Here is a 21,106-nt window from a genome sequence, read left to right as displayed (position 1 = left end):
ATCTCACCGAACCTCGAGTGTTTGCGCACATAGTGAATGTTTTTTTGTGTCAGGCGTCCTAAAAGGTTGCAAATAATTGCAAAAGGTTACAATTTTTCTGTTCAAAATTTCTCTCCGAAAAGAAAACCTGCTGACGACCATTAAAACTGTTGATGAATGTCTTTGAGACCATTTGCAACCTTAAACGAATCATGATGAAATAGGAGCATTACTAACACTAAATAACCTAATATAATGTACAGTGGAGCCTAAGTTTTCGACCACAATCCGTTCCAGAAGGCTGTTTGAGAAATGAATCGTTCGAATTCCGAATCATGTTTTCCCATTACAAATAATGGAAAAAAATAAAATAAATAATAAAGTAAAATAAAGTAAAGTCCCAATGATCGTCACACATATGTACATCTGGGTGTGGTGAAATTTGTCCTCTGCATTTAACCCATCCCGTGTAATTTTGATCCGTCCCCTGGGGGAGAGGGGGGGGCAGTGAGCAGCAGCGGTGCCGCGCTCGGGAATCATTTGGTGATCGAACCCCCCAATCCGTTCCAAGCAAAAAAAAAAAAAAGCCTGTTTTAAGCATTTTTTCCATTTGCGCATTTTTGTCCGATCGCGCAACTGCGGCGCACTGCCGAACGCGCAACTGTAGCGCGTCGCCCACCGTGCAACCGCACCGCGCTGGTCGCATTATTGTGACAGAGCTATCTCTGAAATTTAGAAAATATTTTTAAAGTCCTGATGTACTTTCCAAAATTTAAGTGGACCTCAGTGCGCAGGGAGTTTAATTTTGTCCGATCGCGCAACTGCAGCGCACCGCCGAACGCGCAACGTAGCGCGCCGCCAACTGCGCAACCGCACCGCGCTGGTCGTATTATTGTGACAGAGCGGTCGCTAAAATTTAGAAAATATTTTTAAAGTCCTGATGTACTTTCCAAAATTTAAGCGGACCTCGGTGCGCAGGGTCCGATCGCGCAACCGCAGCGCGCCAGGCGTACTCACTGTCGCATTGCTTTAGGAGTGTCTTTGTGTTTTAAGATGGCTTTACTGCTCCCACTTGGTTCCTTTGGAGGCATGATTAGAGTTGATACAATCCTCAGAGTAACAAGAATGTAATAACGAACGGAGTCAGTTGGCATGCGGGTCCTCTCGGCTCATCTCGCGAGGTTCAACAACCAAATTTTGTCCGAAATCTGAAGCAAAGAAATCTCGAATTTTTTGTTCGAATACCCAATTGTTCGAGAACCGGGATGTTCGAAAACCGAGGCTCCACTGTATATTTAATACTCAGTAAGTAGGTACTATGTGTGAGTCTTCAGTCAGATAGAAAATTAAATGGGAACATTGGTCAGCAGTGTTTCACCGATGGCCTACTGAACTGAGTGGACGTGGACAGTGGGGCAATGACCCCAAAATTATTTGACCATGAAAGCATGCGTATTGCCTAGAAGGAACTGGAGGGCTTCCACTGAAGACAAATTCGACATCGTGCAGAAAATTATCCAGGCGAGATTTTTTTTCTTTAGGTATTATAATTTCTTCATGTGTTTGGTTTTTCAGCTTTTGTTTCCCTGTTTTGGGTTTCTGCCAGGCATTTTCATTTTAGTGGATCTCTTAAAGTCTGCTCTTGTACCCAGCCCTCAACAAATGATTTGGTTTTGAACAAACTGGTTATGTCAGAAGGTAAAAAAAAAAAAAGCGTAAAACAATACCAAGCGCTATTTAACTTCCCTCAATTTATGTCTAACGTATGATGCCTTGCACACTTGATTTAAACATTTGTTTTTAAAATTCAGCCTTTGTCACATTTTTGGTTGGATCTGTCTCAGATACCTGCAGGAGAGCAGAGTGGCCTGTGAAATGGGTCTCTATTACATTCTTCACATTGCCAAGCTGAGAAACAAGAATGCCTTACAAAGGTTGCTACCTGCCCTAGGTGAGAATCCACGATGTTTTTTCAAAGTAGAGAACCGGAGCACACACCATTGCTCATTGATTCCCTGAAGATACAAATATCAGTTAAAAACTACAACGCTAACAGCAGGGGTGCTCAATACCTCGATCGCGATCAACCAGTCGATCGCCAAGCTACTACTGATCGATCGCATGACGTTTAAAAAAAAATAAATGCTGTATGCTAGAATCCAGCCCATCGCTTGATTGACATACAGGTAGGCCTGTCGGGAGGCAATCACAGTGAACCGCACATGCGCAATAGACAGTGACTACAACCCCTCACCGCAGCATGTTTAACGGCCGCGCACACACAAACCGCCAACGTTTATAAGCTTATCAACGCACGCACTCGCTTTTTTCTTCTAAACAAAAGAAAGTTTATGACTATCAAAAATGAGTGGGGTTGCTGGACCAAGTAAGAAGCCAAAAATGTATCACATTTATACGGAATGGGAGTTGGACTTTTTTCTCACAATGTCATTTTCTAAGTGCGTTACAAAAATACACGCACTATATTATTTATTTAGTCATATATTTATTTTATTGTAGTAGGTAGATCTTTGTGACTTGGTCTTTTTAAAAGTAGCTCGTAAGATGAAAAAGTTTGAGCACCCCTGGCTTACAGTGTGCAAATCTCTGTCATGTGTCAATTTAATCTACAGTGCCATGTTAGGAACGGATGTGACAAGTTATTGACTGGGCTGTCCCTTAAACCCATCGTTTGCTATTGAGTGTTAAATCAGATTCCTTACCTATGGCTGGAAATTATTGCAATTTTCTTGCGTCAATGCTGATGGAAAGTCTGTCAATCTGTTACTGAGGACAAGCTCTGTGTCACTCTTTGAATTCTGTGTCAGATGAGCAGATGAATAATCAGCCTCACATTGAAATCAATAAATCAGAGTCTTGTTGTCGTGTTTGTCTGAGGACGAAATAAAGCATAAATAATTAAATTAACCCAAGTCAAAGATGCGACGTTCAGATGTCCCGTGGGGACAAGCGGTACAGTGGCTGGACGGACGGACGGACGGACGGATGGATATATTCCTTAGACAATGAACGTGACTTTTAGACTAAAAAATATTTTGTACTGTGGAATTGGAAACAGATTCTAAATTTCTTTTGGAATCAAGGGAGCAAAGGTTAATAAAGTTTTCATGTTAATTATTTTATGAAGTTAACCGCCCTGTAAAGTGAATTCATAATACATATGAATATATATGTATAATATGTATATGCTTGAAGGTAACTCCTAAAAACATATAAAGACTGAAAACAATGTAGCACCCAATTGTGGTGATAGTATGTTAACCTGTCATCATTTCAGTTTATTAATATGTAGGTTATATTTTATCGGACATGGCGACAGCAAAGCTCATTGATGCCCTTGGGCCCCAACATGAGTCACCCCTCCCCTACTTTTAAAAATTTCCGCTCATTTGTGTCAGGTGTGTTAGAGTTAGAGGGAGACATGTAAAACATGCAGGACAGTGTTATTATCTGTCACTGTTTTTTGGGGGAAATGTATGTCAAATGTACTAGTGGTATCGGTACTTAGTGTCAGTGACTACTTGAGAATTGAGTACTCGTACTGGGTTTGGTCTAAAAAAGAAAGTGGTATCGAACAAACCTTGTCATAACATTTCTATGTCTTCTTTCCCTTCAGTGGAGACTTACAATGACATGGCTTTTGGTGACATTTTCCTTCACTTGCTTACCGGACACCTCACATTGCTCTCGGATGAGTTTGGAGGAGAAGAATTTTGTTCGGTTGTTTTTGATGGCTTCCTCCTGACGACTTTTTCCAGGTTTGCTTTTCTTACCCGATAATGGAATGTTGTCCTGTCTTGAATTTCCCATTGAACAATTGCAAAAATAAACTTGTTACCTGTTTTGGTACATTTCTTGACATTTGAATTAAAGTTGCTTTTTTCTTGCATTTAACAGTAAAGAGAATGTTCACAGACATAGTCTACGTATGCTGCTGCACCTGCACCACAAGGTGTTGCCTTCATATATGGAAACGCTGATGAAAACACTGGAACCGCCTAAACAGGTTAGTTTACGTTTTCAGTCAATTTCTGAGTTTCTGAGTTATGTGGGGGCCACTTTGAGTTTGGTCCATGAGATTGAAGTACTAATACTCATCTGTGGGGCCATTAATACAGAATCATTCATTCTTTTAATAGCTTTGTCCAATTTAGATGTATAGTCATCGCCAAAAGTATTGTAACAGCAAGATCAATGCCTTTGTTTCTCTTGTACAGTGAATACATTTCAGTTTCAGGTGAATATGAGAAAAAAAATACTAATACAGAATCATTCATTCTTTTAATAGCTTTGTCCAATTTAGATGTATAGTCATCGCCAAAAGTATTGTAACAGCAAGATCAATGCCTTTGTTTCTCTTGTACAGTGAATACATTTCAGTTTCAGGTGAATATGAGAAAAAAATTCTGAATTTGTGTTAAACAACTTTTATTTTTCAAGTGAGCTTAAATGATTGGAACGCATGACTGATGGGTATTTCTAATTGTTCAGATGCTGTTTTTGGCTTTGGGTTTCACCTGTGAAAACTGCGTTTCCTGTAAATCAAAAATGAAGGCCAGAGAGCCTTTGTGAAGAAACCTATTTTGAAACTGAGAAAAGAGGGACAATCGATCAGAGCTATTAAACTCACATGGTGCAGTCAGTAAATACAGTTTGGTATGTCCTGAAAAAGAAAATTTACAGGTGTACTTAGCGACATATATCGAACAGGTTGGCAAAGTTAATCAACAACAATCGATGACAGAAACATTGGCCAATGCTTACAAATAAATACATAGGTACTCTATGCACAAGTAGACTATATGCACAAAATTGAGGCTTATTTATATTGCGCGGGCCCTCGAAGACAACTGCCGCGTTGCATCACGTGAGCAACGTATTGGGTCGCGCAGAACCTCTGCGACCAGTCTGCAACACACGATGCGCACACATTAAAAATTGTTTCTCCAGTAATGTCCGTAATGGGGCTTTCCCCGGCTCCATTCCACAAGCCTCTCAAATCGTAATTTATTCGCCACCATGGAGGATTGAATCCGCACAGCGCAGCTTGTTGCTGCTGCCGCCGCTACCAGGCAGTCTAGGTTGAAGTCGGCAGTGTGGTATGTGCGTGTGGTCTATAAGATCAACAATTCCAAAGAGTAATCCAAAAGGACGCATCCGCTTTCCCGACTTTAAAGGTAGAAATCCATAACAGCGCTCTCGGCTCGAGTGGTTGAAACTTGGTAATGCACTTCAGGCTTAAATGGGTTAATTAATCACAAATCCTGTGATTAATTCGATATTTCTTAATCACCTGTCAGCAGTAGTATACAGGTAAATATATCATAAATATACATTAAGAGTGGAACAATAAACTAAATCGCGGGTTTTTGCTTACGGTTTTTGGTTTGACCAAAGTTTTCGCTGTACATTTTGTTCAGTAAACTGATTCTTGGAAAATTATTAATAAACATTATTTGTTATTGTAACATTATTTACATATAATGGATTGATGGTCAAATGTTTTTTTTCCATTGCTCAAGCGTTGCTCTGCAGCAGGGGTCACCAACACGGTGCCCGCGGACACCAGGTCGCCCGTGAGGACCGCATGAGTCTCCCGCAGGACTGTTCTAAAATTAGCTCAAATAGCGACACTTGTCAGTGAGCTGCATCTTTTTATTTTACAGTCAAACCTCTGTTTTCGAACGTTCCGGTTCTCGAACAAATCGGAATTCGAACAAAAAATTCTAGATTTTTTTGCTTCGGATGTTGGACGAAACCTCGCGAGATGAGCCGGGAGGACCCGAGAAAACCCGACCGCGCGGCCCGGATGCCGAATGACTCCGTTGTTATTGTATTTTCGTTACTTTGAGGATTATATAACCCCTAATCATGCCTCCAAAGAAAGCAAGTGGGAGCAGTAAAGCCATCCTAAAACACAAAGAAGCTCTTTAAGCAATGCGACAGTGAGCGCCCGGCGCGCTGCGGTTGCACGATCGGACCAAATTAAGCTCCCTGCGCACTGAGGTCCGCTTAAATTTTGGAAAGTACATCAGGACTTTAGAAATATTTTCTAAATTTTAGCGACGGCTCTGTCACAATAATGCGACCAGCGCGATGCAGTTGCGCGGTCGGCGATGCGCTGCAGTTGCGCGATCGGACAAAATTAAGCTCCCTGCGCACTGAGGTCCACTTAAATTTTGGAAAATACATCAGGACTTTAAAAATATTTTCTAAATTTCAGCGAAGGCTCTGTCACAATAATGCGACCAGCGCGGTGCAGTTGCGCGGTGGGCGACGCGCTACGGTTGTACGTTCGGCGGTGCGCTGCAGTTGCGCGATCGGACAAATATGCGCAAATGAAAAAATGCTTAAAAATGGTGTGTTTTTTTGTCTTGAAACAGGTTAAAATTGTTTCCATTATTTGTAATGGGAAAAATAGATTCGGAATTCGACCGATTCGCTTCTCGAACGACCTTCTGGAACGGATTGTGATCAAAAACCAAGGTTTGACTGTATTTTTGCTATTCTTGTTAAAATCACACTTACATGTGAACTGGAAATGACAATAATAACACATAGTGACAGCCAAATTGAGCAAATTGGCTATTTCAGAAGTGTGTGTCAAACTGGTAGCCCTTTGCCTTAATCAGTACCCAGGAAGTAGCTCTCAGTTTAAGAAAGGTTGGTAACCCCTGCTCTGGAGTATATGTTGCATTTTGATTTCATTTCTTGTAACTTGCAGAAATGTTTTCATTTTTAGTTAAATGTTTAGTTTGATCTTAACTACAGTCCCGCGTCACATTGTGGCCAAAGGTAGAATCCGCGTCAGTTATTGCGGCTTTTGGTTTTGTAAGTACTGTAATTTCTGGACTATAAGCCGTACCCGATTATAAACCGCACCAGATAGAATTAGGGGAAAATCTTGTTTGTTCATGTATAAGACACACCGGACTGTAAGCTGCAGGTGTTTTAAAGTGGATTTACGATTTATAAGAGAATATACACAGAGGATTGTCAGAAAAAAGATGGTTCTTTGGGGACGCATACCTTTTATTAACATAACGTTTATTGACGGAGATGAAGGAGCCCTGCAAACATAAAAACATGCATACATCTCAGTGATGACCATAATAAATCTAATGTGCAGGAAACACGAGCAACACTCAACTAATAATAAATAAAATGAGACCATTTACAGGGGTAAAGTTGGCGATGCGATATGAGCCACACAAAGATATGACCCGTAAAAAAATACTGAAACGCGTGATGCAAGAAGATGTCATCAACAACACCTCAATGCCCTCTAGTGGCCAGAGGAAACCTCTACAGTAACGGCAGCAGCTCTATTTCCTTCGTTAAGAGCCAAATCGACTGCCTTTAACTTAAGAGTGGCATCTTTTGTCTCCCGTAATGAGGGTTTGTGTATAAAAGCTTCCTTTCTCCAGTGATATCCGTTTTAATCTCATTTTGTCTCTTGTTCGTGTCAATTGTGCGGCACTATTTGCCTGGCGGCACCACTCTTTTCCCCAGTGACCCTGTGTCTGGTCACATATCCCTCCGCCAAGCCAAGCGGTGCCGCACAATAGCGGTCCACAACCTTTTTATTAACGAGTGTATTAGACATCACGAAAACTCCATAGATATGTTGCACCGGACTACAAGCCGCAGGGTTCAAAGCTTGTGCTAAAAGTAGCTTATAGTCCGGAAAATACGGTAGTACTTGACTTGACTACTTGAACTTTGTTTCACCGAAATGTGCTTGTTCATCACTTGTGTGTTTGGCAAACGGTTTTTAATCTACCTCGGAATGGAAACAAAATAAAAGACCCATTAAATTGGCTAACATTTATTATTATAATATCGGTTGATAATTATAGAGCAGCGATCCAGTGAAGGAGCTATACAGCCAACTCATAGAGAAGCTTGAGGCCCAGAAGAAGAGTCCTCCTGTGCCAGAGGAAACTCCATCCCTGGATCTCAGCTTGCATCCCGTCAATGTTCCCACCACTGCCTCTACTCCGACTACACCTCTGTGACAGAAGACGCAGAGAAGCATTTCAATAAAGACTGAATGTATATATAGCGACGTGTTGACTTGGAAACATACATTTAAGCTTTGGAGTTTTAAATGTTTATTTGCATGATCATTTCTATTAAGATTTCATTGTATGAATGTTTCAGAAGGTTTTTCCAGCTTTTGAATTACTGCTTTATTGTCGCCAGCTATTTTTGTATTCAAGGGGGAAACCAGAACTCTGCATCCTACCCCATCTCAAATGATATAAGCTGATTCTGATATTTTCATATTAGCTGTTTTGTATTTATGCGTTTCAGTAGTTACCACTCACCAGTGTACAAAATGTGAATAAATTGCAACACATTTTGAGTGAGTAGTGTTATTGATAGGATTACATTGCCAGAGTAGGCAATACAATATCTCTTGAAGAATTATCTGCCAACAGTATGCAGTATTGCAAATATTTTTTTATGTACCTACAATGTTTAAAGCCTTATTCCAAAATGAAATGACATAAAATAATTTCCCCATTTTAAAATGCGACACACCTCACACTGTCAGCTTCGTGTCTAAACGGAAGCAAGCTCAAGTAGTACCTCTCTTTCCAGGTTAAGACACTTTTTTGTGAACTTAATGAATGTTGTTTTCTTTTCAAGGTTCCTAAAAGGTTGCAAACAGTTTTTCTTATTACAGCGACTTTTATAACATGTTCAAAACATATTTGCTACAAAAGCATCTGGTGACTCCAGCATAACAGTGCTCGTTCGCCAACATGCAGATTTAGCTACTGTATGCACCATGGATGTAAACTAAATAAATACAAATACATTTTAAATAAAAACAGTAAAATCTCTAATGACCACTTACTTTCTTCAATACCTCCAATTCTAGTATGTAATGCATACCGTAAAATCAGTTTTGAAACTTTAAGAGCATATATCACTGAGCTGCAAAGTTTTGGGTGTGCGCATGTAGTGCATGATTTCTTCAGCGTTGGCCCAAAATCGCAAATAGTCGCAGAAATGTTCAAACAATTGTCTCGCTGCAAAGAAAATCTGATGGTGACAAGAACTGTTCACAACCATTGAAACTGTTTCTGATTGTCTGGCTGTGTTGTAATGGAGTGAGAAAGAGGTAGAATTTTACAACTAGTGTACAATATCCTGTCACACTATTGTGTGTTCACCAGGCTACAATTGGTAATTATACTTAATTCCATTATTGTGACAAGTTGAAGGTTTAGTTTTTTAATTTGAGAATCCCCACTTTTACTAGAAAGAGGTTAAAAGAGTTACCGTATTTTTCGGACTAAAAGTCGCCCCGGTATATACGCCGCATTAGCCATGAAATGCAAAAGTGAAAAAAAACATATATAAGTTGCTCCGGAGTATAAGTCGCATTTTGGGGGGGAATTTATTCCACAAAATCCAACACCAAGAACAGACATGAACGAGCAACAACAGGCTAAACGATAGGTATGCTAACGTGACATAAACACAAACGAAGAGCTGAGAACGGGCCTGACGTAACAGTCAGAGTTATTCAAATAACTATTACATAAATAACACGTTTATCAAACCATCTGTGTCACTCCAATTCATTAAATTGAAACGCCAGGATCCTGTTTGTGGACTTCAGCTCGGTGTTCAACACCATCGCTCCTGACATCCTCCAACAGAAGCTCATCCAGCTTGCGGTGCCTGCCTCCACCTGTCGGTGGATCACCAGCTTCCTGACCAACAGGAGACAGCGTGTGAGGCTGGGGAGCATCACATCTGACACCCTGACCACCAACACTGGAGCCCCTCAGGGATGCGTCCTCTCCCCACTGCTCTTCTCCCTCTACACCAACGATTTCTCCGCAAGTGACTCTTCCGTGAAGCTCCTGAAGTATGCAGACGACACCACTCTCATCGGACTGATCCAGAACGGTGATGAGACTGCGTACAGACAGGAGGTGGAGCGGCTGGTCCACTGGTGCAGCCAAAACCACCTGGACCTGAACCCGCTCAAGACCGTGGAGATGACAGTGGACTTCAGGCGAGGCCCTTCACCACTTTCACCCCTCACTATCCGCAGTAATACTATTCTCTCATCAGACACCTTCAAGTTCCTGGGAACCACAATCTCTCGGGACCTGAAATGGACCGGCCACATAGACTCTGTCCGGAAGAAGGCCCAGCAGAGGCTGTACTTCCTGAGACAGCTCAAGAAGTTCAACCTGCCGCGGGAGCTGCTGAAGACCTTCTACACTGCCATCATCCAGTCTGTCCTCTGCACCTCCATCACTGTCTGGTTTGGATCGGCCTCCAAACAAGACAAGCACAGACTGCAACGGACAATAAGGACTGCAGAAAAGATAATTGGAATCAACCTCCCATCTATCCAAGACTTGTACCTGTCCAGGACCAGGAAACGTGCAAGTAACATCTCAACAGACCCTTCGCACCCAGGTTGCAGCCTGTTTGAACTACTCCCATCCGGACGCCGTTATAGAGCTCTGTACACTAAAACCAGCAGACACAGAGACAGCTTCTTCCCCCAGGCTGTCGCTCTGATGAACTCACACCACTCTTAGAGTCTCAGAGTCATTACTGTGCAATAACATCCCACTTTCCACACCTTTTTTGTCTACACTGTTTGTACTATGTGTCCTCTCTGCATCCATTGCAGCCTGGTCATCCTAGAAGAGGGACCCTCCCATCTGTGGTCTCTTCTCAAGGTTTCTCATTTCCCCTAGCTGGAGTTTTGAGTTTTTCCTTGCCCTCTTGGGAGTTTAAGATCAGTTTAAGATCAGGGGGTGTTTGAGAATATCTTTCGTTCTTCACATGTCCTGAGTGTTGTTGTTAGTCACCTAAATGTTGAACAGAGGCTGTGATTTACCGAAGTCAAATTCCTTGTTTGGCACGCTCAAACATGGCGAATAAAAAACTCTTGAATCTTGAATCTTGAAATCCATTGATCGTCCTTTATGGAAACGATGCCGCGTATGCGCCGCGCTGCTGACTCGTCGTGAGTTGCAGTTCTAAATATTCCACAGACCCATATAACGATATATAAAGTAAAGTGGAGCCTCGGTTTTCGACCACAATCCGTTCCAGAAGGCTGTTCGAGAAGTGAATCGTTTGAATTCCCCAATCATGTTTTCCCATTACAAATGATGGAAACAAATTTAATCCGTTCCAAGCAAAAAAATAATAATAAAACGCCTTTTTTAAGCATTTTGTCATTTGCGCACCGCCGAACGCGCAACCGTAGCGCGTCGCCGACCGCGCAACTGCACCGCGCTGGTCGCATAATTGTGACAGAGCCGTCGCTGAAATTTAGAAAATATTTTTAAAGTCCTAATGTACTTTCCAAAATTTAAGTGGACCTCAGTGCGGAGGGAGCTTAATTTTGTCTGATCGCGCAACTGCAGCGCACCGCCGAACGCGCAACGTAGCACGCCGCCAACTGCGCAACTGCACCGCGATGGTCGCATTATTGTGACACAGTGGTCGCTAAAATTTAGAAAATATTTTTAAAGTCCTGATGTACTTTCCAAAATTTAAGTGGACCTCAGTGCGCAGGTTCCAATCGCACAACCACAGCGCGCCAGGCATTCACTGTCGCATTGCTTTAGGAGCGTGTTTGTGTTTTAAGATGGCTTTACTGCTCCCACTTGGTTCCTTTGGAGGCATGATTAGAGTTGATGCAATCCTCAGAGTAACGAGAATGTAATAACGAACGGAGTCAGTTGGCATGCGGGTCCTCTCGGCTCATCTCACGAGGTTCGACAACCGAATTTCGTCCGACATCCGAAGCAAAAAAATCTCAAATTTTTTGTTCGAATACCGATTTGTTCGAGAACTGGGATGTTCGAAAACCGAGGTTCCACTGTATATATCAAATAACTATCATTCACAATATTATCAAACCATCTGTGTCACTCCAAATCATTAAATCCATCGATCAAATTTCTCATCCTTTGTCAACAAGGCCGCGCGTGCGCCGCTGACATCAGCCTCGTCGTTGTTCCACAGATCTAGTATATAACTATATTGTAGCGTTAACAAAGAACCAGGAAAGACGTGGGTTTGTTAAACGGCTCTTTATTTAACAAAACAAGAGTTCAACAAGCCAACAACTACTGAACTGTAACGATAAAAACATATACAAGTTGCTACATAAAATAAAATACCGTAATTTCCGGACTATAAGCCGCACCGAACTATAAGCCGCACCAGCTAAAATTCAGGGATATTTTAGTTTTTTTCTTACATAAGCCGCACCGGACTATAAGCCGCACGTGCACATGGGTTTTTTACAAAAAAAGACAGTACACAGAAAGCCGTAAAAATCCATAAATACGCCGCGCGCCATTTAAGCCTCAGGGTTCAAAGTAACCTTCTGAATAAAATGCATTAAAAGTTCACATTCATTACAACTTGTTTTTGGTGAGCAAAATGTCAGAAGAATTGAATTTAAATGCTGATTGATTGGGTTTTAATACAATGCAGATGGTCCAAACAGCGCTACTGCTTTGTGTAATCTCTGAGTCACATGGCAGACTAAGAGAAAGGGTTTAGAGCCCTTTGATGCAGGTCACCTAGCATACATTCCTACTAAAGCTCATAATAGTCACAAGCAACACAACCAGAATAAGCAGCAGCCATAGTAGTGTTTCAAAATAGTATTTTTGTTGTTGTGTCTTTTCTTCAAGATACCGCACAACAGTGGTCCACAGCCTTTTTACGAGTGTATAAAAGTGATCAAGCCATCACAAAAATCACGAAAAAAATCGTACATAAGCCGCACCGGACTATAAGCCGCAGGGTTCAAATTTTTGGGAAAAAGTCGCAGCTTATAGTCCGGAAATTACGGTATATCAAATAACTATAACGTAAATAGTTCACCGCCACACGGCTCCAAGCACCAGCGTCGACTTCCAGCCAAAGAGGTGACATTCCACGCCCCAAGAGCCAGCTTCTGCAGCCAGGGATCGGACCGCCAAGGTTTCCGCCCTTGGCCGCCGCCCAGCTCACTTTGCACCCGACCCCTTTGGACCACAGGTGGTGAGCCCATGGGAAGGGGGGCTCACGTTTCCTTTTCGGGCTGTGCTCGGCCGAGCCCCATGGGCCTTCAAGCCCCATCTCCATGCCTGGCTCCAGAGCGGGGCCCCGGTGATTCACCACGAAGGCGAAGGAAAACTTAAGTTCATATATTGTTTTCTTCATGAGGGTTTTTTGTGAGCCGTGCTTTGTCTGGCCCTTCACCGAGGACCCTTTTATATATATATATATATATATATAAAAAAAAATACTCACCCCCCGTGGGTGGTCTCTTTTTTCCTTCAAGCTCGGGTCCTCTACCAGAGGCCTGGGAGCTTGAGGGTTCTACGCAGTATCTTTGCTGTTCCTAGTACTGCACTTTTCTGGACTGAGATGTCAGATGTTTTTCCTGGGATCTGTTTCAGCCACTCCTCCAGTTTGGGGGTTCCTGCCCCTAGTGCTCCAATGACCACAGGTACCACTGAAGTCTTCACTCTCCAGGCCTTCTCCAGCTCTTCTCTGAGCCCTTGATATTTCTCAAGTTTCTCATGTTCCTTTTTTTTAATGTTACCATCATTTGGGATGCCAACCACAACGGCTTTCCTCTGCTCTTTGTCCACCACCACAATGTCCGGTTGGTTCGCCATTACCATTCTGTCTGTCTGGATCTGGAAGTCCCAGAGGATCTTGGCTTGGTCATTCTCTACCACCTTTGGAGGTGTTTCCCACTTGGATCTTGGGACGTCCAGTCCATACTCTGCACACATGTTCCTGTACACTATTCCAGCTACTTGGTTATGGCGCTCCATGTATGTTTTACCTGCCAGCATCTTACACCCTGCAGTTATGTGCTGGATTGTCTCAGGACCTTCTTTGCACAATCTACACCTGGGGTCTTGTCTGGTGTGGTAGATTTGGGCCTCTATTGCTCTGGTGCTCAAGGCCTGTTCTTGTGCAGCCAAGATCAATGCCTCTGTGCTGTCCTTCAGACCAGCTCTTTCTAGCCATTGGTAGGATTTCTGGATATCAGCCACTTCAGCTATGTTTCGGTGGTACATCCCATGTAGGGGCTTGTCCTCCCATGATGGTCCCTCCAGCATCTCATCTTCCTTTGATGCCCATTGTCTGAGACATTCACTGAGCACGTGATCCGTTGGGGCCTTATCCCTGATGTACTTATGGATCTTGGATGTTGCATCTTGGATAGTGGCTCTCACGCTCGCTAGTCCTCGGCCTCCTTCTTTACGGCTAGTGTACAGTCTCAGGGTGCTAGACTTGGGATGGAACCCTCCATGCATGGTTAGGAGCTTCCGTGTCTTTATCTGTGGTCTGTATATCCTCCTTTGGCCACCGTATGATTCCTGCAGGGTATCTGATTACTGGTAGGGCATAGCTGTTAATGGCTAGGGACTTGTTCTTGCCGTTGAGCTGACTTCTTAGGACTTGCCTTACTCGATGGAGTATTTGCTTTCCTTGTTTTCTCGTCAAGGTTGCCATTTGCCTGTGGAATTCCAAGGTATTTGTAGCTGTCCTCAATGTCTGCTATTGTTCCTTCTGGGAGTGAGACCCCCTCTGTGTGGATTACCTTTCCTCTTTTAGTCACCATGCGGCCACATTTCTCAAATCCGAATGACATTCCGATGTCAGAGCTGTAGATCCTGGTAGTGTGGATCAGGGAGTCAATGTCCCGCTCGTTCTTAGCGTACAACTTTGTCATCCATGTAGAGGAGGTGGCTGATGGTGGCCCCATTCCTGAGTTGGTATCCATAGCCCGTCTTGTCGATTATTTGGCTGAGGGGGTTCAGTCCTATACAGAACAGCATTGGGGACAGAGCGTCTCCTTGGTATATACCACATTTGATGGTCACGTGTGCAAGTGGCTTGCCATTGGCTTCAAGTGTGGTTTTCCACTGTTTCATCGAATTGGTAATGAAGGTTCTCAGAATCTCATTGATGTTGTACAGCCTCAAGCATTCAGTGATCCAAGTATGTGGCATTGAGTCATATGCTTTCTTGTAATCAATCCAGGCAGTGCTCAGGTTGGTACGTTGGTTCAGCAGTCTTGGGTGACTGTTCTATCCACCAGGAGCTTATGTTTTGTTCCTCTGGTATTTTTACCAATCCCTTTCTGAGCAGTGCTCATGTATTGATCCATGTGCCCGCTGATCTTATCTGATATTATGCCCGACATCAGCTTCCATGTTGTGGAGAGGCAGGTGATTGGCCGGTAGTTGGATGGGACTGTACCCTTTGAAGGATCCTTCTGGATCAGGATCGTACGCCCTTGGGTTAGCCATTCAGGGTGAGTCCCATCCCTTAGCAGCTGGTTCATTTGTGCTGCTGGGCGCTCATGGAGAGTTGTAAGTTTCTTGAGCCAGTAGCTGTGGATCATGTCAGGGCCTGGTGCTGTCCAGTTTTTCATTCCTGAGACTCTTCTCTGGATGTCTGCCACTGTGATGGTTACTGGGTTCTGTTCAGGGAGCTTGCTGTGGTCCTTTCTCAGAGCCACCAGCCACTGTGCATCCTTCTTATGTGATGCCTCCCGCTCCCGTATATCCTTCCAGTACTGTTCAGTTTCCAGCCTTGGTGGGTCTGCTCTGCTATTATTCCCCTGCCACTGAGCGTACACTTTCGCTGGTTGTGTTGTGAACAACCTGTTTATTCGTCTGGCTGCATTCTCTCTTGTGTACCTCTTTAGGCGGCTGGCCAAGGCTTGGAGTCTTTGTTTGGCAGTTTCGAGTGCTTCAGGTATGGGCATCTGGCTGTATTTCTTGGGAACTTGCTTTTTCATTGCACCTTTCTGGGCCTCTGTCATTTGGCTCACTTCTCTCCGTGCTATCCTGATTTTGCCCTCCAGCCTTCTCTTCCATGGTGGGCACTGTTGTGGTCGCATATGGTCATTCTTCTTGTAGCCAAGCATTTCTAGGATCACTGCTGCTGAGGTGTATATCAGCTCATTGGTTTCAGTGATGGTAGCCGTATGAATTGTTGTCAGTGCTGCATTCACATCTTCTAGGAGACTTTCTGAGGATACTTCACTTAGCCTCTGCAGTGTGTATCTAGGTTCCCGAGCCTTCATTCTCGCCATGATCTTGTTCTTCAGGTCAGTTGCTGCCTCGTTCAGCTTGATTGTGCTAATTGGGGTTTCGTACCCAGCCTCTGGACTTGTACATGGATTTAACTCGTGTTTGTGTTGTATCTCATCAATCTCGAGCTGTGATAGCAGGTGCCGTTTATGGATATTGGAACATTGAGTTACTAGTTGCTTGGCTGATAGTGTTGACTGTGGGTATCGAAGTTGCCATTGTTCCCGCATTCTCCGCATGTAACCCCTCTCGCTCGGGTTGCTGGAGTAGTAGCATTCCAACAGATCCTTATTCTCGCATCTCGCCCATTTGTGTCTTGTTCCAGTAGCCCATTTTTCATCAGGGTGCTCTGGTTCCCCAGCACCTGACGCAGATCTTGTTTGTCCGGGCGACGTCTGAGCCGGCATGTCTTTCGTTTCTTGTACTCTCATTATCTCTGAGGTAGGCGGTATTGTTAAGGGTCTTGCCTAAGGACCCGCACTGACTGTTGGTAAGGTAATCGCTCATTGCTCATATTGTGCCCCTGCCGGGAATCGAACCTGGGTCTCCCGTTTGTAAGTCATGTGACTTACTGATTGAGCTGGTCAGCCGTAGTCATGTATATATATATATATATATATATATATATATATATCATAATATGGCATGCCGTTCAGGAAATTAATATTTGAATATATTGAATGAACTTCGGAATATATTGAATGAACCTTGAATATATTGAATGAACTTCGGAATATATTGAATGAACCTTGAATATATTGAATGAATTTCGGAATATATTGAATGAATTTCGGAATATATTGAATGAACCTTGAATATATTGAATGAACATTGGAATATATTGAATGAACCTTGAATATATTGAATGAACTTCGGAATATATTGAATGAACCTTAAATATATTGAATGAACTTCGGAATATATTGAATGAACCTTGAATATATTGAATGAACTTCGGAATATATTGAATGAACCTTGAATATATTGAATGAATTTCGGAATATATTGAATGAACTTCGGAATATATTGAATGAACTTCGGAATATATTAAATGAAACTTGACTGACGTCATCATTGCCGCCATCTTTGTCATGCATTTTGTTGCTGCCGCAATTATGAACCAGTCAGCTCGCAATATCGTGTCAGCTATTCTTAGCAATGATGAAATTGACAATGCACTGGCGAGTGCTTGTACCACCCAAAATCCCCCGGAGACACATGCCCAGCAATATCATGCTTTGGACGAAGAAGTCCAGGCTGCTTTTAATCGGGGCAGACCTGGGCGCACAACAGACCAGGCTTCTGTTAATCATCGCAACCTCAGTTTGCCATCGACCTCACAGCAGTGCCCCACAACAGCCCCCCTGTACAATCTACGCCCATTCACTAGAAAGGGCCCAAGACAGACGAGGTAAGAATAGGTAGGGTTAATTTAAACCGCACGTCCGTGAAAATATTGTCTGACATTAAACCGGTCCGTGGTGCAAAAAAGGTTGGGGACCGCTGCGTTATGGCACTGCGCTCCGGCGCGGCACTTGTAGAGGTTAGAGAATGGAAAACTGCAGCGGTTGCATGGATTGCATGAACTAAAAGAGAAGCTGTTCATATAGATATCATTAGAATCACCCACAACCATGCAGGCTGAATATTTAATTTAGTATTGAACGCAGGCTATTTGATGGACGGCGACACATTGTCACGTTGCTCACACAGCGGACTGCGGACATACAGACAAATGTATGAGATTATGCCTGGCGGAGATTATTGCTATGGAACTAATTTTTGTTTACAGTATTCCATGGTTAATTATTTTCATAATGCATACAGTGCAGTTTTTACCTTTCCTTTACCAGTACTGTAAATATGGAAGAGTATTAGGGCCACTGAATATTTTTTTTAATGGGGAACTTTTTTTAAAATTCATTCTACAAAAAAGTCAGAACTCTGACTGTATACTGTAAAAGTTAAAGTCAGCCCAAAGAAAATTACTTTTAGAAAAAAAACCTCTCTTTCAAGATGCCTGTATTTTATGTGTGAGGCCTTCCGATGGATGGTTTTGTGTTCCTACTTTGTGTGGACTGGTTCATTGTCAATTTAGTATCACTGGGAAATGTACATACCTGACTTGTCATGTCGTGGGCAGTAACTAGTACATGTACCCAATTGTTCTTAAATAAAGATTTCAGGTCTTTGCCAGGCCTTTACTTGAGCATTTGCATTGCATGATACTTTATAATTCTACTTCACTACATCTCAGTTTGTGTCAGTTTAGGGGTCCGGAAGTGGAAAAGTTTGAGAACCCTATGCTTTTAACAGTACAACTGAAAGAGTCAAACTCTTACTGTATATACTTTTACTTGAAAAGAACTGAATACTTCATCCACAATTGAATATAAAATGCATGGCACTTACAGTATCTATATGGTGATACATCATATGAAACTTACAGTATCAAAGTCAAAGTCAGCTTTATTGTCAATTTCTCCACATGCCAAAGACACACAAAGATACCGAAATTTCGTTCCCCCCTATCCCACGGTGACAAGACATGGCTCACAACAGACAAACAAGTAAACAAGTATAACAAAAGCGTGCTGAATAAATAATGAATAAATAACACAACAAATAAATAAATAAATAAGAGGAGCAAAAAAAAAAAAGGAGCAAGTGCGCGTACAGCAGACATTCCCGAAAATAGCGCAACAGTGCCGCACGCTACGCAGAAGGGGGTACCGAGTTCAGGGCCCTAACAGCCTGGAGAAAGAATATCTATATGGTGATACATCATATGAAAGAATAGTATGTTATGAGAAAATCTTAGGTCCTTTGACCTGTACACTCCTTTTGTCCATTATCCCTTAAACGATTAAAACTCAAATTACTTATTTATATCCAGGTCTGTGACAATATATTATATCACAGTAGTGGAACAACTGAATTACTAATGCTAGTAGACTATCTCTCAAGTAGGTCACATGCTCTGACAAAAAGTTCAATTCCATGATTTCCATCATCAGTGAAGGGGTTGATGGGCCTTAACTCCACATCCCACTGGTGATCATAAGGGGGTTGCACAGGCACACGATTGAGTGGCCTTTGATCCTGAGGAAGTTGGAGCATTCCCATTGTCCACAGCTGCAGTGGGGACCGACTCGCCATTGTCCTCAAGCTGTGGTTGTTCCACTGGATCACAAACTCATCCACAGATCTGTTTATTTTAGGAAGATAAACATGTTGAAGAGCTGTAATGTGAAGAGGGTCAGTGCTGTCTAAAACTCTGACATATTCCATGAAGAGGAAAAGGTCTTTATAGTATGCTGACACAACCCTGTTTACTTCTGCCCACAGTCTTTCGATCCTTTGATTATGCACACTACGTCCAACTATGAAACTTCCTCTGTTTGTTCCTCGATTTGCAATCATGAACCGTGCAACATCAATGTTCTCGCTACCAGCATCACCCCTGACATGGTGTGGCAGTCCAAATACATTCACAGCACCCTGGAAAAGATGCAAGGCAGTCGATGCTCGGTTGTCTGTGCAACATCTCAGAAAGGTAATGCAGCGACTGTAGCCATCAGCTGCTCCATGATAGACAAATCCCCATGGATTTAATTTGTGGTTTGTGTCAATATGCCTGAAATAAGAAGAAATGTATTATTATTTCTGTTTTTGATATTGTTATTATTAATATTATTATCATTATTGTTGTTGTTATTATTATGATTATTATTGTAATAGACAACACTGGATGTACATAAAAATGTAACTTCATTGATTTTGCTGTAAGACTATTTGTACTTAATAAGAATGTTCCAATCTCGGATGTAATGCGCCTCATGTACTAAGGCTACAAGTCCTCTGCTGCAGATGCAGTTCAACTCCTGCCTGCGACCCTTTGCTGCGCATTATTGACCAGCTCGGAAAAAATAACTAATGTTAATCAAATTTATAAAACACATACCACACTTCATTTGGGGAAGAGACATTGTAGACCCTCCGTTGAATTGCCCTTCGTCCTCTCAAGGCTCGCCCCACTGGATCCACTGCCCTTAAACACTCCCGTACCCGCCAACGCTGAACTCTGATTCCTCTCCCTCTCAAACTACCAGTGACATAGGTCTCTCCAGAACCGGGGGTTTGTCTAATAATATCAGCAATAAGACGATCGAGATCGTCATTTGTAATGTCAGTGAAACTCCCATAATCCATCAGACCGAGTTGTGTCCTGTAGTTGTACAGTGTTCGGATATTTACAGACAGCATCCGAGATATGGTGATCCAGCTAAACCCTAAATCTCGCATGTGAATCAGCTGAGCAGCTGGTATGTTGTACCTTCAAAGAGAAAAAATAAAGTAAAAACAAATGTGTTAATGTGTTTATTCACATGTGAATTCATTGTCTTATTCCTATAGCAAGTACCTTGCAGCCTATAATATTTTTTATGTGATGATAAATAATAATAAGTTTGTAAGTAGATATTATTCTTGGGCTGCATTAGCCTAGATCCCCATACACTTGTTTAAATATTACTTACCTCAGCCTTCCTCTCTGAGATGCAGAATGTGTGCCCATGTCATGCGGTCGTCCATCAACTTCCAGCTGGACTGTTATTTCCGCCAACATCTCGTTTAGAGACTCGTAGAGTCGTTCAAGAAGGACGCATAATGTTCTTTCAGCAATTTTTTGTTGAACATTATTACTCATAAGCACTATGAATGACGCAATGATGGAGATATGATCCTCAATGTGACGAGATACAGTCTCCAAACTGTTAGTGTCATTTGGAGTACAACCTATAGCAAAAAAGTTATCCAGTTCAGTAAAGTACTGGAATATTTCAGCTGATGCCATTTTATTAAGCCAGCAAATTCTGAAGGCTACCACCTGACTTGACTTGGTTTTAGTACAACTTCATTTAATTTAATTTTTGGGTGGTACAAGCACTCGCCAGTGCATTGACAATTTCATCATTGCTAAGAATAGCTGA

The 21,106-nt window shown here is 42.5% G+C and overlaps 1 protein-coding gene across 8 annotated transcripts in view; it reads left to right on the top strand.

Annotated features, from left to right (window-relative positions):
• Nucleotides 1-21,106, top strand: part of nelfb (negative elongation factor complex member B) — a 49,449-nt gene extending 28,343 nt beyond the window's left edge. For 2 of the 8 annotated variants that reach the window (XM_049764263.2, XM_068650233.1), the window contains exons 8-11: nt 1,824-1,930; nt 3,617-3,758; nt 3,898-4,006; nt 19,464-21,106. In XM_049764263.2, coding sequence (XP_049620220.1) covers nt 1,824-1,930; nt 3,617-3,758; nt 3,898-4,006; nt 19,464-19,730 — 625 coding nt within the window. In that variant the 3' untranslated portion in view covers nt 19,731-21,106. Of the gene's footprint in view, nt 1-1,823; nt 1,931-3,616; nt 3,759-3,897; nt 4,007-6,383; nt 6,487-7,859; nt 8,369-9,616; nt 18,325-19,463 lie in introns of those variants that run through there. The other 6 variants (XM_049764261.2, XM_049764262.2, XM_049764259.2 and 3 more) reach the window with 5 other exon arrangements.

Source organism: Syngnathus scovelli, chromosome 3 (genome assembly GCF_024217435.2).
Source record: "Syngnathus scovelli strain Florida chromosome 3, RoL_Ssco_1.2, whole genome shotgun sequence".
In the NCBI taxonomy this organism is placed as follows: Eukaryota; Metazoa; Chordata; class Actinopteri; order Syngnathiformes; family Syngnathidae; genus Syngnathus; species Syngnathus scovelli.
The sequence above is the reverse complement of the archived record's forward strand: the minus strand, read 5'-3'. Positions and strand labels throughout refer to the sequence as shown.